This window comes from Onychostruthus taczanowskii, unplaced genomic scaffold (genome assembly GCF_017590055.1).
Source record: "Onychostruthus taczanowskii isolate IOZ18803 unplaced genomic scaffold, ASM1759005v1 scaffold53, whole genome shotgun sequence".
Taxonomy (NCBI): domain Eukaryota; kingdom Metazoa; phylum Chordata; class Aves; order Passeriformes; family Passeridae; genus Onychostruthus; species Onychostruthus taczanowskii.
The window spans coordinates 5,987,658-5,999,350 of record NW_024502902.1 but is presented as its reverse complement, the minus strand read 5'-3'; the positions used below and the strand labels follow the sequence as shown (position 1 = coordinate 5,999,350).

Here is an 11,693-nt window from a genome sequence, read left to right as displayed (position 1 = left end):
TGCCCTTCCCAGGTCTCTGGCTCACAGCAACACCACCTTGCAGGTTGGATCTCACTCCCTTGCAAAAGCATTTTGAGTTTCCAGGGAAGAGAACTACTTGTCAGTAAGGTTTTTTTGGCCTGAGTGACACCAAAGTGTGAACTATTCAAACACACTCCAGGAACTGCAAAGTGTTTGTTTTACCTGCCACTGACAAGGATATAAATTCCTATGTGCCCTCTCTAAACAAGTGGCTCTCATCATAAGGCATGGCTTTGCTTGTGACTTCAGATTTTTACTGTAAAGCAATTAAAATCTAAGCATAATATTCTGTATCCCTCGCTATGTATATACAGTTGAGAAGTTTGGTGAAAAGGGAGAAACAAGGCAAAAAGAAAAAATTATCAGAACTTTTAAAGTCAGAGCAGTAAAAAAATTCAAAAGTTTCAAGATAACCCTGATTCTTTCTCCACTTGTTATGTTTTCCATCCTTACTCATAACTCCAGGATTCCATCCCAACCTAAGCAGTATTGACAGGAAAGGATTATCCACTGGAATTTGACATATTTACATCTAGAGAGTGCCAAAGCAAAGTCCTGAGTGGAACAAAGCCGCCCTTATTTGAACTAACTCCTTCCTCTAGAATTGCAGATGAACACCAGCGTGAGGCACAGGAGTTAATTGTGTAATTAGAGTTTCCTCAAAACTAATTTTTTTCCCAAAGAGGATGTGCAGTGAAATAAGAAATTGCTTCTTTGGCTTTTTTTTTCCTCTCACAGTGAAGTAGGAATCACTTGAGAAAAGATTTGTCCCCATGATGCTAAGCACAGCATCTAGTAGCATCATCTTGGAGAAGATTTTGAGATGTACTATTTGCAAATCTGTGGCAGCCAAGAGAACACCTGCTCCATAAGAAAAAAAAAAAAAAAAAAAAAAAAAAAAAAAAAAAAAAGCAGAGTTCAGGGATCTTTTTCTGAGGTCTAGCAAGCTGCAGCTGTGATGCTGTATTAACTCTGAATAGCTCTGGGGTTTAGTATTTGCATTATAAATGCAGGAATTATCAAGCTCTGCTCACATAAAGAGATTTCCAAGTTCTTTCACTTTCCGAGTGCATGAGCAAGCACAGACTCTGGAAAAATTACATTATATTGGGAGCTTGCAATGGATTGTATACTAGAGACTCTGGGGAGGTTTTCCTATGTGAGCAAGAACAAAATACACTTTTGTTTTGGTGTCCAAGGCAGAATTGCTCTTTGAGCATCCCTGGTCAGCTTTAAACTAAGTGGGTTCTTGGCAAAGGAATAATTTTGTTTGCTGTTTGACCTCATGCCAAGATTTACAAATAGGTGTTCAAAAAGTCCTAAGTGTAAATATTCTGAACCAGCATGTCTGACATTGGTGAATATCTGCTCTTGGCTGGTGGAGGACGACAATGACTAAAATGCATGCAGGTAGGCCAGGGTAGCAGTAATGTACGAGTACTCAGAGGACCAACAGTGATTAGCATCTCACAGTGCTAAGTATCACAGAGAGCTGACATTAAACCCAAAAGAGCCACAGCTTCCCCCTCCCTAAACATCTATAAACCAAGCAGGTGATGACACGACAAATGGGCCAGGGACCAGTTATTAGCAAAATGGCAAAACTGGACAGAATGAGTGGCAGTTGCTTCTAGAATCAGCCCCGCAGTGGATGAAGGCTTTTTCGGGGTGGTGGTAGGGCAGGAGAGCGTTAAACAGGGCACACGGGCCGGTGCCGCGGCGGAATCTGGGTAGAAGAAGCGGGGGCACCTGGAGCCTGTTCTTTGCCAGCTGGATGCGCCAGGCCGGACATGTTCCCGACTCCTGCCCTCGGAGGGAATTCCAGCGGCCCGGACAGACGGACTGACGGATGGACGGACGGATGGACAGACAGTCTGGCGCAGAGCCCGGCCCGCGCCGCTGCCGCGCCGCCGCCGCCAGGGGGCGCCCAGCTCCGCGCCCCCAGCCCCGGGGAGGGAGCGGGCTCGCTCTTCCCTCCCTTCTTCCTTCCCGTGCCAGCCTTCCTTCCCCTCCGCTTGTCGGTGTGTCGGTGTCCAAACAGCCCCGTCTGTTGCAGCTCTTCTCCTGCAACATCTCGCCTCCGATCATCGCCACTGCTCTCTTGGGGAGTCGCTCCAGCCCAGCCACTCCTGTCCTGCAGTGCTCCAAACTGGACAGAGAGCACCCTTGGCAGTGCCCAGCCAAGCAGAAGGTCCACACTGGATGTTTTTTGGCTGCTGGGGTGTTTGTACATCTTAGGCAGACTTTTTTTTCCCGAAGTAATTTTTTTTCATTTCACCTCTCTGCAGCTTTGTTTACAGTACCAGCTGAGCTATGTCAAAAAAGGTAGTAAAACCACTAAATCACTGGTCCATGCTTCCCCAACACATGCATTTAGACCACCTGATGCCCTTCTCAGTAATTTAGCTCAAGGCAGTGGCTGAATTCCCGCTGGAGGAAGTCCCTGCAGCAACCCAAGATTAATCTCCATCACATTTGCCAGCATAGCTATTTGGGCAAGCCCTTTCAAGAGTGATCAAGTCCACAGTGCCTCAGTGTAATGGTTTCTCCATTTATGAGAGCTGAAAATGAAGGCTAGTGTTAATGAACAGGCTTGATCAATACCCCATCAATCAGGTAAGACAAATTATGTTTAAATTTGTTACTGTAACATCATGATATTGATGAACTCCCAGTAGCATAAGGAACACTGGCAACGCAGTCTGTCTTGCTTAACACCTTCTCTACTGCTTTATTACAAAGTTGAAGAATGACAGCAAAGAGCAGAGTTAGGTCTGTATGTGGTCTATGGGCATTTATGAGGAAATTAGGAAATGTTTGTATTGGATGAAAATGTCAAACCAGACATAAAAGCTGAGCCACCAGTCTGCCAAAGGATCCTTGTCTCTGTGCCTGCCTTCATTTTATTATTTACAGAGAATTATTATTCTCATTTAGTGAGATAAATAATTTCAATAGCTTTCCATAAAAATTCAGTACTAGAAGTGTAATTAGTAATTCTTTGTTTAATCTTTGAGATCAAATACAGCCCAGCTGCACTGCTGGCTTCAGCAGCCTAAGTTCCAACATCATGCAGCTACTATAAAGTCACTGCATGCTGTCAGCCAGCTTGCTGCCAACTTCGGGTTTTCTCAAATGTCTTTAGATAGAAGGGCTTGGGTGCTCACCTGCTTTGTCAAGCACACATAGTTTAATTAAAGACCTATTACCTATTTCTGTGACGCTGGCCTCAAGAATTGCCAGGATATCATGACGCCTAGACTCCTGAAATTACCCTTTCCTAAAATTTTAAAAGGCAGGTATCTATCATGAGAATGGTATCAGTTGATGGGCCTTACAATCAAGCATTCCAAGCTAAAAAAAAAGGAGTGGCCACTATGGAAATATCACACAGGTTCTTTCTGCACATTATTTCTGTCCTACAAGCTTTGGACATTCGTGAAGTCTTACAGAGGCCTTGCTGGCAGTGTCTGGCACAGAACTCATTAATGGCACAGATCAGGTATTTCACACTTTATGGTCACTTTCTTGGGCTCCTGAGTCTGCTTGTCAGCAGCAACACCTTGATGAGACTCAAACCCTGCTTCCAAGAGATGGCTTTTAACCACAGCAAGCAAAAGTGGCTCAACATTTCCCTGTGGAAGCTGAGAACAAGTACAGGGCTGCAGCACATCTGGTGCTTCCCCAAAGCCTTCCCTCTACCCCACTGGAAACACCCTGGGAAACACAACAATAAGCAAGCAGCCATCAAAAAAAACGTGCAAAGAATATTCCAAATGTTTATTATGTATTAAAAATACTGCAAATAAGCCATACAGTTCATTTCACAGTAACCTAAACAACATTGTTCAAGAACTTGAGAAGTCAACAAAGAACAGTGCAGTTCCAACAGTGACAACAGTTACCTTAATGCCATGGCTCCCTCTTTCTCTGACAGCAATTCTTTCCTGTTTACAGTGGGAACAACACTGGATATGGTTCAGTATCCTATTTGCTTAGGAGAACTCCTTTTCACCTGTGCTGTTCCCACTTCTGGGAGATGCTATTTCAAGGAATTTTCATTTAACACAGTCGAGGATCTGTTTGGTCCAAGCTGAGGTGGGCATGATGTCCACAGCCTATTTCCAAGGTAACCACATGCAGACTTCTTTACCAATTATTTGGAAAAAGTTCAAAAGTAAACTTGAAAAGGAGGGATATTTGAAATCCTTTCCAAAAAGACAGAAAACCAAAGAAGCTCCACGAGAAAGTGGTTTTTAAAAGATCATCTACAGAATTATGACACTTTTTCCTCACTCTCCTAGATCAGGTCTCCTAGAAGGATCCCTTGCTACCAATACCTCAGCCAGACACCTGGTGACAAAAATAGTGACAAGAATCAGGCACCAAGTCCTGAATACGTAACAAGAGTTCAGGTCACTGTCAGCTGTGTGAAAACCTGGAAATGTATATGCCATAGAAGCAATTCTGCTGATTTCATGGTGATTTTCCCTCTTATGTGTTTTGGAGTGTATTATTGCTGTCGTTAGCATACTTGTTATATATGGAACACAACAGGTGCAATTTTGGTTCTTCTCTTCCCTCAAATTTGTGATGATTTCTATAGAAAAATCCCTTATCAAAGACCAAATTAGATCTTTCTAAGGAAGACACAGCCTAATCACGTAAACAGTCTAAAAATATGACAAAAATATTACTGTACCCTCTTGAAATTAATCCCATCCTTCAGACGTCCCTTCTAAGCACTGATCTTCTGCACCAGCAGCTGAAGATGCTGGCAAAGAAGCCTGTGATCACAAAGAATGAATCTCCTAGACCTTAGCCCCAGGCAGTGCCACTTACCTCAAACCTTGTTAGTTCCTTGGTACAGACTAAGGTCTCACTGAGATACACGACAGCTCAGCTGACCCTTGGTGAACTGACCACATATGAGTCCCAAACGGCAGAAACAGGTGAGGTGCTGCACACATGCTCCACTGTTAAGTTCATCACAGTGAACAGTTTAAGAGAGCATGTAGTTTTGTTTCTTGAACCAAAACATACCAGTAGAATTCTCCGTGAGTGCAGCAGTATGCTTTGGGTACCAGAACAGCTGTAGTCTTTCTGTGTGGGATATCTAGTGGCAGTGTGAAACACCTTCATGCCATTAAATATGTGTCCATGCTAACGAGGCTGTAGTTACACCACTACACTTAACTGTGGTACAACTTCATAGAGAAGATGAGCCCTTAAGAAACTCAACCCCCAACTAAACTTGTGTTTTCTTAAAACAAAATTTAGGAGAAAGAAAAAACCAAACAACAAAAACTCCAAACACACTACAAGGAAAAGAAATAAATGAAATAAGCAGAACTGTCTCTATTATTAAAGTATTCTTATTCTCTTTGGAGGTATCAAATTGCTTTTTAAAAGAGTAAAAAACAGGGCATACAAAAGCTATTCTCCTTAACCCATTATTTGCCCAAGGAGCACCACTGCCTAAATATTTTCATGTATTTTTTCTACTTTCACAAACAACCTTTCCAGATCATTCCTCAGATCATCTACTGAGCTCTTCACAGACTCCAGGCTGTTCTCATTATTTTCAATTTTCACTGAATAGGCAACTAAACTATCCACTGCAGTTCTTAGCATTTTCAAATCGGAATCTACCTGGCTAACAGAAGATCTCAGTTCATCTACAGAGCCTTCCATAGAAGAAAACTTTTCAAGGTAACCTTGAGAATCCTGGAGAGCACCAGAGGATGGCAAGTCACTGATGCTTCTCTTTAAGTTTTCCATGTCGTTGTACAGTGAAGTCTGTGCCTCACCAAGATTTTTCAGAACATCTGTGACTGAAGTTACATCTGTATTTGAGGGGCCCTGAAGAGTGGTAATGCTTTGTTCTAGGGTATTGAGCTTATTCTCATACTCTGCCTCCTTAGAAAGGAAAGATTCCAACTTTTCACTGTTTTGAGCAGCAACAGATGCTAGAGACTCTAGGCTGTCTTCTATGTGCCTCAATCGAGACGCCAGTCCTTCACTGTTCTTCCCAAAAGTTTCTAATGCTTTTCTGAAGATTTCATTATCTTCCCATTTGTTGAGGTTGGCTTTAACTTGTAGTAAATCTTCATCAAGTCTTTTAATGTCACTAGGGAGCTGCATAATAGAATCCTCAGCTCTCAGAACTTTCTCTTGTAAAGCTTTTAATGAAAGGTGTTCAGTGTCCGCAGCTTCTTTGAACTTCTCATGTTCTTGTTTGAGATTGACTAACTCTTTCACTTCAGTGTACACATCAGACTCCATGGAGTCTATTGTACTCTTCAAGGTCTCTATGTCCTTTTCTTTCATTTTCATGGATGCTTGCATCTCATCAAAAGCATCTTTTAGCACCTTAATTTCATGTTTATAGACATCTGCCTGTTCTAGTGAAACAACCTTTGCTTTCATATTGTTGATTTCATCTTGGCTCCTTTGCTGGACTTCAGTGAATACAGCAATGTTATCATTTATAGACTTGGTCAGCTCTGTTAGTCTCTCTTCCACTGTGTTTTCCAGAGATGTGAAGTCTCGTTCCCTTGCATCCTTCACCATATGAATGCCATCAGACAAGTCTTTCAAAATTTCATTCTGCAGTTTCTGAAGCACTTCACTGATCCGGATTATTTCACTCTCCCCTTGTTTAACAGCCTTCTCGCTCACCTCCTGCTTCTGCTGAACAATTTTCATAATGGATTCAAACTCTCCAAATGCGGTTTGAAGAGAACGTACCTAGGCCAGAAACACACATGGTTAATATCAGTAATTTCATCCTTTTTGTCCGAACTCCTTATAGTCATTGTTACTAGAGGAAATGATTACGTTGCAATCCTTCATGCCCCATACCTCAAGTCACCCAGTGGCATACAGATATGGGAGCACAAAAAAACCAGCATGTTGAGCCTTACAGCTCTATAGTACATACACCATCTGTTAAGGGTCCTTGGCCTCACTGACCTGCCACTCATGAGCCAGGAAAGCTGTGGCAGTGAAAAAGTAACCCAGGTCTCCAGAGTCTCCATGCAGACCTCTGAACCATCCCTCCCATATAGGATTCCTGGTTCTAAAGACTACAAGTCTTTAGAAAAAGGTGCGGCGGGGAGGGAACCAAACCAAAAGAATATCTGGCATCAGTTTCTGACTACGGAAAAGCTGGGATTATATTTTATCAGGCATGAATACCAAAGAACAATATCTGATCATGAAAAATAAGTTTTGCGGTAAACACGGAAAAATTAGAGGGAGAGGGGAGCTGGTATGGGCCAAGGAATGGAAGTAGTAATGACATTTTTGCTGCTCCTAGACACCAACGGAAACACAAGAGGTTTTTTTGTTAACTACTTCTTAAGATTAGAAAAAAATTAGGGAGTCTTTAATGTTCTAAATAGTTAGCAGCTTGTTTTTCCCACTCCTGCATACACCCACACACTCACAGTGAGCATGGCTCATGTATGTACACACAAAGAACAAAAGCACAGCATCTGCCAAGAGCCTGCCTTGCATCTAGCTCAGGTTAAGAGAAAGTTCCTACCACTACATCAGGTACGCTATTAAATTTCCCAATTACAAAAACTATCTTTACAGTTGGTTTTAGTAGCAGCCAGAGGGGAAAGGTCAAGGGGTGAGAGGCTGCCACATTTGTTTACTCTCACATTTAAAGGTAAGATCCTGGCCAGGGAAGCACACATTACTTAATTTGAGCATCAGCCTTAAGACTGTGGAGAAACCTTTGTGTGCATGCGTGGCTTGTACTTTCTTAAACTTAGTAAAGCAATGTAAGAACTCCCACTGGCTGGAAGAGGAATCCATCACACAGAAAATACCTCAAGGCTTTGGTAGGACGGCAAGTGCTGAGTAATGCACGTTGCCCTGCCTTACACTACTCCCTGTGTCTGAGGGGTACATTAATCAGCCATGCCACATGGGCTGCCATGTTTACTGATTAGATACACAGCTGGAGGGGTGGTTTTATTCTATAAATAGAAAGAAGTATATTTTAAATGGTTTTAGAAAGAAATACCCAGCTGCCTTTTTTTTTTCTTTTCAACTGAAGCAGACTCCAGCGTTCCCTGACTCAGAACCTAGACATTTTCTAAAGACCTAACAGATATCTTAAGTAGAATTCTAATGTTTAATTAGAAATTAAGTTATTTCTATGTATTTTTGCAAATCCCTGGCAAAATCCTCCTTTGTTTTTAAGAAAGTCTATACTGTGCAGGGATTGTAGAGTTTGTCCATGAGACTTGCCTTTGCTTTGACAGACCCCTGCCATTCGAACAATACCCACTAAGATGACTTCTTTTCTCCCTCTTCAGTAAAAGGGTTTCTAATGCCCCTACATTCCCTACACTTGCTCCCATAGGAAATTAGAACTGAGCTAAGGGGAAGGGATGGAAAAGGTAATACTGCCATACACACATTGCAGCTGGGCACCAGTCATTTGACTGACTTACCAACTCATTTTCATTACATCTTAGCTGTCATCCATTCTGATTATTTCCACAGAGAGCAGAGAGCTTTTTCTGTATCACTATAAATGGAGGTCAGAAATCTAACAGGATAACACAGGAAAATTCTCCTCCCCCTCCTATTACAGTGACACATTTCAACCAAATCACCAAATTCATATTTGCAAGTAACTGTCTTTTTAGTCTAATAAATCAGAAATAGCCAGAACTCTCCAGAGGGCTGGGTCTCTGCAACTGTATGACTGACAGAGATGGATCCCACCTTACACAGTGGAAGTACTTTAGACCTGCTCCTCCACTGCATTCAGGCAATGTTCATGGTTTAAGCTGAAGCTATTCCCCATCTGGGCCAGCCACTTGAAGATCAGAGAGCTCTGATATAGTAAAATGGAGTGGGGTCTTCAAAATATACCAGCTTCTAATAGTATTTGTCCTAACCGAGAGCTACCAGGGCTCAAAGCAATACCCTTGCACAAGAGGGGTAAAAACTCACAGCTTCAAAGCAGTTGGGCTGTGTGTGAACCTTCATCTGAGTTTGGTTTTTTGGCGTACATGGCTGGTAAGATGTGAAGCCATAGCTCTTAACAGATTTAACATCACAAACAGTACATAAAAATGTATCTTCAGCCAATGACTACTGTTTTCTCTAACTGGTCATACTACCTTTTGTTTAAACACCAAATGACCTTGGCCTCTCTGAGAATGGTGCTATGTTAAAGACTAACCTTCCACATCATTTCCTTTCTCCTCAATGTGTAGCAGACAAGTTTATATAATGCTTACTCCTGACAGAAGCTCTCTGCAGTCAGATGAAGGGCAAAGCTACACAGCAGCCTGTGCTGATGGCACTCTGCAAATACAATGCAGGATCCTACACCTTTGTGAAGCAGCGAAATACAGCAAATTCCTGTGTCACCAAACCACAGCAACCAAAACTTCCGTGAGTTACATCAAAACCCTGTCATTTCTTTCCCCCACCTTTAAAAGCCATCTGCTATACAAAGGCAAGTAAGTTTCAGTTGTCTTTGAAACCAACTATTTATAAACTTCTGTTATATGCTCATCTCCTAGAATATGTAACACATACTTATGATTTTCTGTAATGACACGGAGATGGGAGGCAGCAAATTGTCCACATTCCTTTGATTAGAAGGGCTCGTACATTCCATGTTCATCTAAGTTCTACACTCATGTATTGTAGTTTTACATCTTGCCATTTCAACTTCTTCCTCCTTACAGTCTACAAAAATGGCTTAAAAACCAGTAAAAAGCAACAACCTTTGCTAGTTCAAATCACTGTCCTGTCATCAGTGAGTCAAGGCCCCTGGATTTAAAACTAGCTTCAGATACAGCCCTATAGCCCTGAAGTTTACAACTCTTCTCTCCCGCTGACATGAATTTTCCTTTTCCTTCTTCTTGTATGGGACAGGAAACTCCAAGACTGACAATATAATCTCCACATGTGAAGGCCACTGTGTTTCTGGAAGCACTGAACAGCCAGAAGATCTCTGTCAGTGCCCGTCCCCCTTTGCCAGCCCAGCCCCAAGCTCGCAGGGAATATAGGTAATCTGAATGCCATGCAGAAAGCAGTCAAGCTGAGACATGCATTTCCTTTTCCTTGATCTGATTCAGTCATAACTTTACATACTGTCTTCCAACCAATTAACCTACTCCCAGGAAACAAGTTTAATTGTATGTTGATGATATGCAATCACAGATGCCATTTTTAAAGGGTTTAGGCACCCGGGTATAGATACCTAGGATGTGTCCAAGTGGACAGTGCTATTTGTGAAATTATAGCTGGGAGGCTAATAAGGGCCTGAGAAAAAAATGAGGGAAGTGAGCATTTATTTCACTTCACTTGAGCCACATCCTGTGCCAGCAACTTCACAGCTTTTCCACGGTCCTGGACTGCCTTGGACACTGCGAGTCTCACTCCCTTGGCCAGAGACTGCGGCAGGAACGTGGGAGGCAGGGTACTGCAGCAGTGTTTCTGGCACAGCCTCTGTTGTTGGGTGAAACTCACATGGGTTTTGTTTTCTAGAGTGCGGGGACGCTGAGGCAGGATCCTGCCCCGTTCTGACAGCGCTGCCACCCAGTGTCCCTTGGCATGCACATCTGCCTGCTCGACAGGCAGCGACGAGCAGCTCGTTCGCCCCGCTAGGTTAAGTGATTTGCGGACCTCGAATATACAGAATTACGGGCAGCAGGCTCCTTGGAACGGCGGGTCCGCACCGCTGTCGACACCTAATGCAGCGTGCGGACTGCATTCCATAAAATGGCTTCAGGCACAGGCCCTGGAAAGCCGAGCTGGGGACTGCGGCCACCGCCGCGGGGTCCCGTCCCGCCCCGTCCCGCCCAGCTCTACGCTGCCTGGCAGGGATTTCTCGCTGCTCCGGGGCCACGTTTGCAGGCACGGGGAATACCGCGGCCCTGACTCCACATGCCCCTCTAATGCCATGAAACATCTTTGAGGGAGCACGGAAGAGGAGGGAAAGGCAACGGGACATGTTCGCTTTCCCGCAAGCCAGGCCATCCGACAGCTGCCCAGCTCCTTATTTAAGGGGCGAATCCCCGCGCCCGTCCCCCTGCACGGGCGGATGCTGACCCCCGCCCCGCCGAGCAGCACCGAGCGCCCCGACGGTGCCCAGCCCGCCCGCCCCCGGCGGTGCCCGGCGCCGCGCTACCTTCTGCACCACGGTGTCCAGGGTGGCGGCCAGCTCCTGCCGCTGCCGGCCGGAGGCCTCCACCTCCCGGGCGCTCCGCCCGACCTCCTCCTGCAGTTGCAGCACGTACCAGCCGGCGGGCAGCGCGGCGCCCAGCACCACCGCGGCTCCCAGCAGCATCGCCCAGCCGCGGCGCCTGCCGCCCCGGCCGTGCCCCGCCGCCGCCTGCTTCTTCGCCGGCGGCTCGTCGCCGCCGCCGAGCTGCGCGCTCTTCTCGTTGGCGGCGGGCGGGCTGCCCCCCTTAGAGCCCCGGTGCTTGGCGGCCGACATAGCGGGACGCCGCCGCCGCCGTCGTACACGGAGCGGGAGCAGCGGGAGTGGGCGAGGGAGAGAGGGAGGGAGGATGGAGGGAAGGCGGAGGCGCCGGCCCGGGCCGCGCCACTCTCCCCGCCCCGCCCCGGCCCCCGCCCCGGGAAGCCGCCACGCACACGGGGATGGGCTCCGTCCCTGCCGGGGGGCA

The 11,693-nt window shown here is 45.3% G+C and overlaps 1 protein-coding gene across 1 annotated transcript; it reads right to left on the bottom strand.

Annotated features, from left to right (window-relative positions):
- Positions 1–3,780: 3,780 nt before the first annotated feature.
- CKAP4 (cytoskeleton associated protein 4) lies at positions 3,781–11,693 on the bottom strand. Its single transcript, XM_041416862.1, has 2 exons — positions 11,195–11,693; positions 3,781–6,771 (listed from the first exon to the last, which is right to left on the bottom strand). Exons 1-2 carry the CDS (start codon positions 11,501–11,503, stop codon positions 5,500–5,502), a joined length of 1,581 nt encoding a protein of 526 aa, XP_041272796.1. The 5' UTR covers positions 11,504–11,693; the 3' UTR covers positions 3,781–5,499.

Coding starts and splice junctions, on each gene's coding strand:
- CKAP4 (XM_041416862.1), bottom strand. CDS start 11,503: ATGTCGGCCGCCAAGCACCGGGGCTCTAAGGGGGGCAGCCCGCCCGCC. Junction 6,772..11,194: donor TGGACACCGTGGTGCAGAAG/GTAGCGCGGCGC, acceptor TTTCTGGCCTAG/GTACGTTCTCTTCAAACCGC.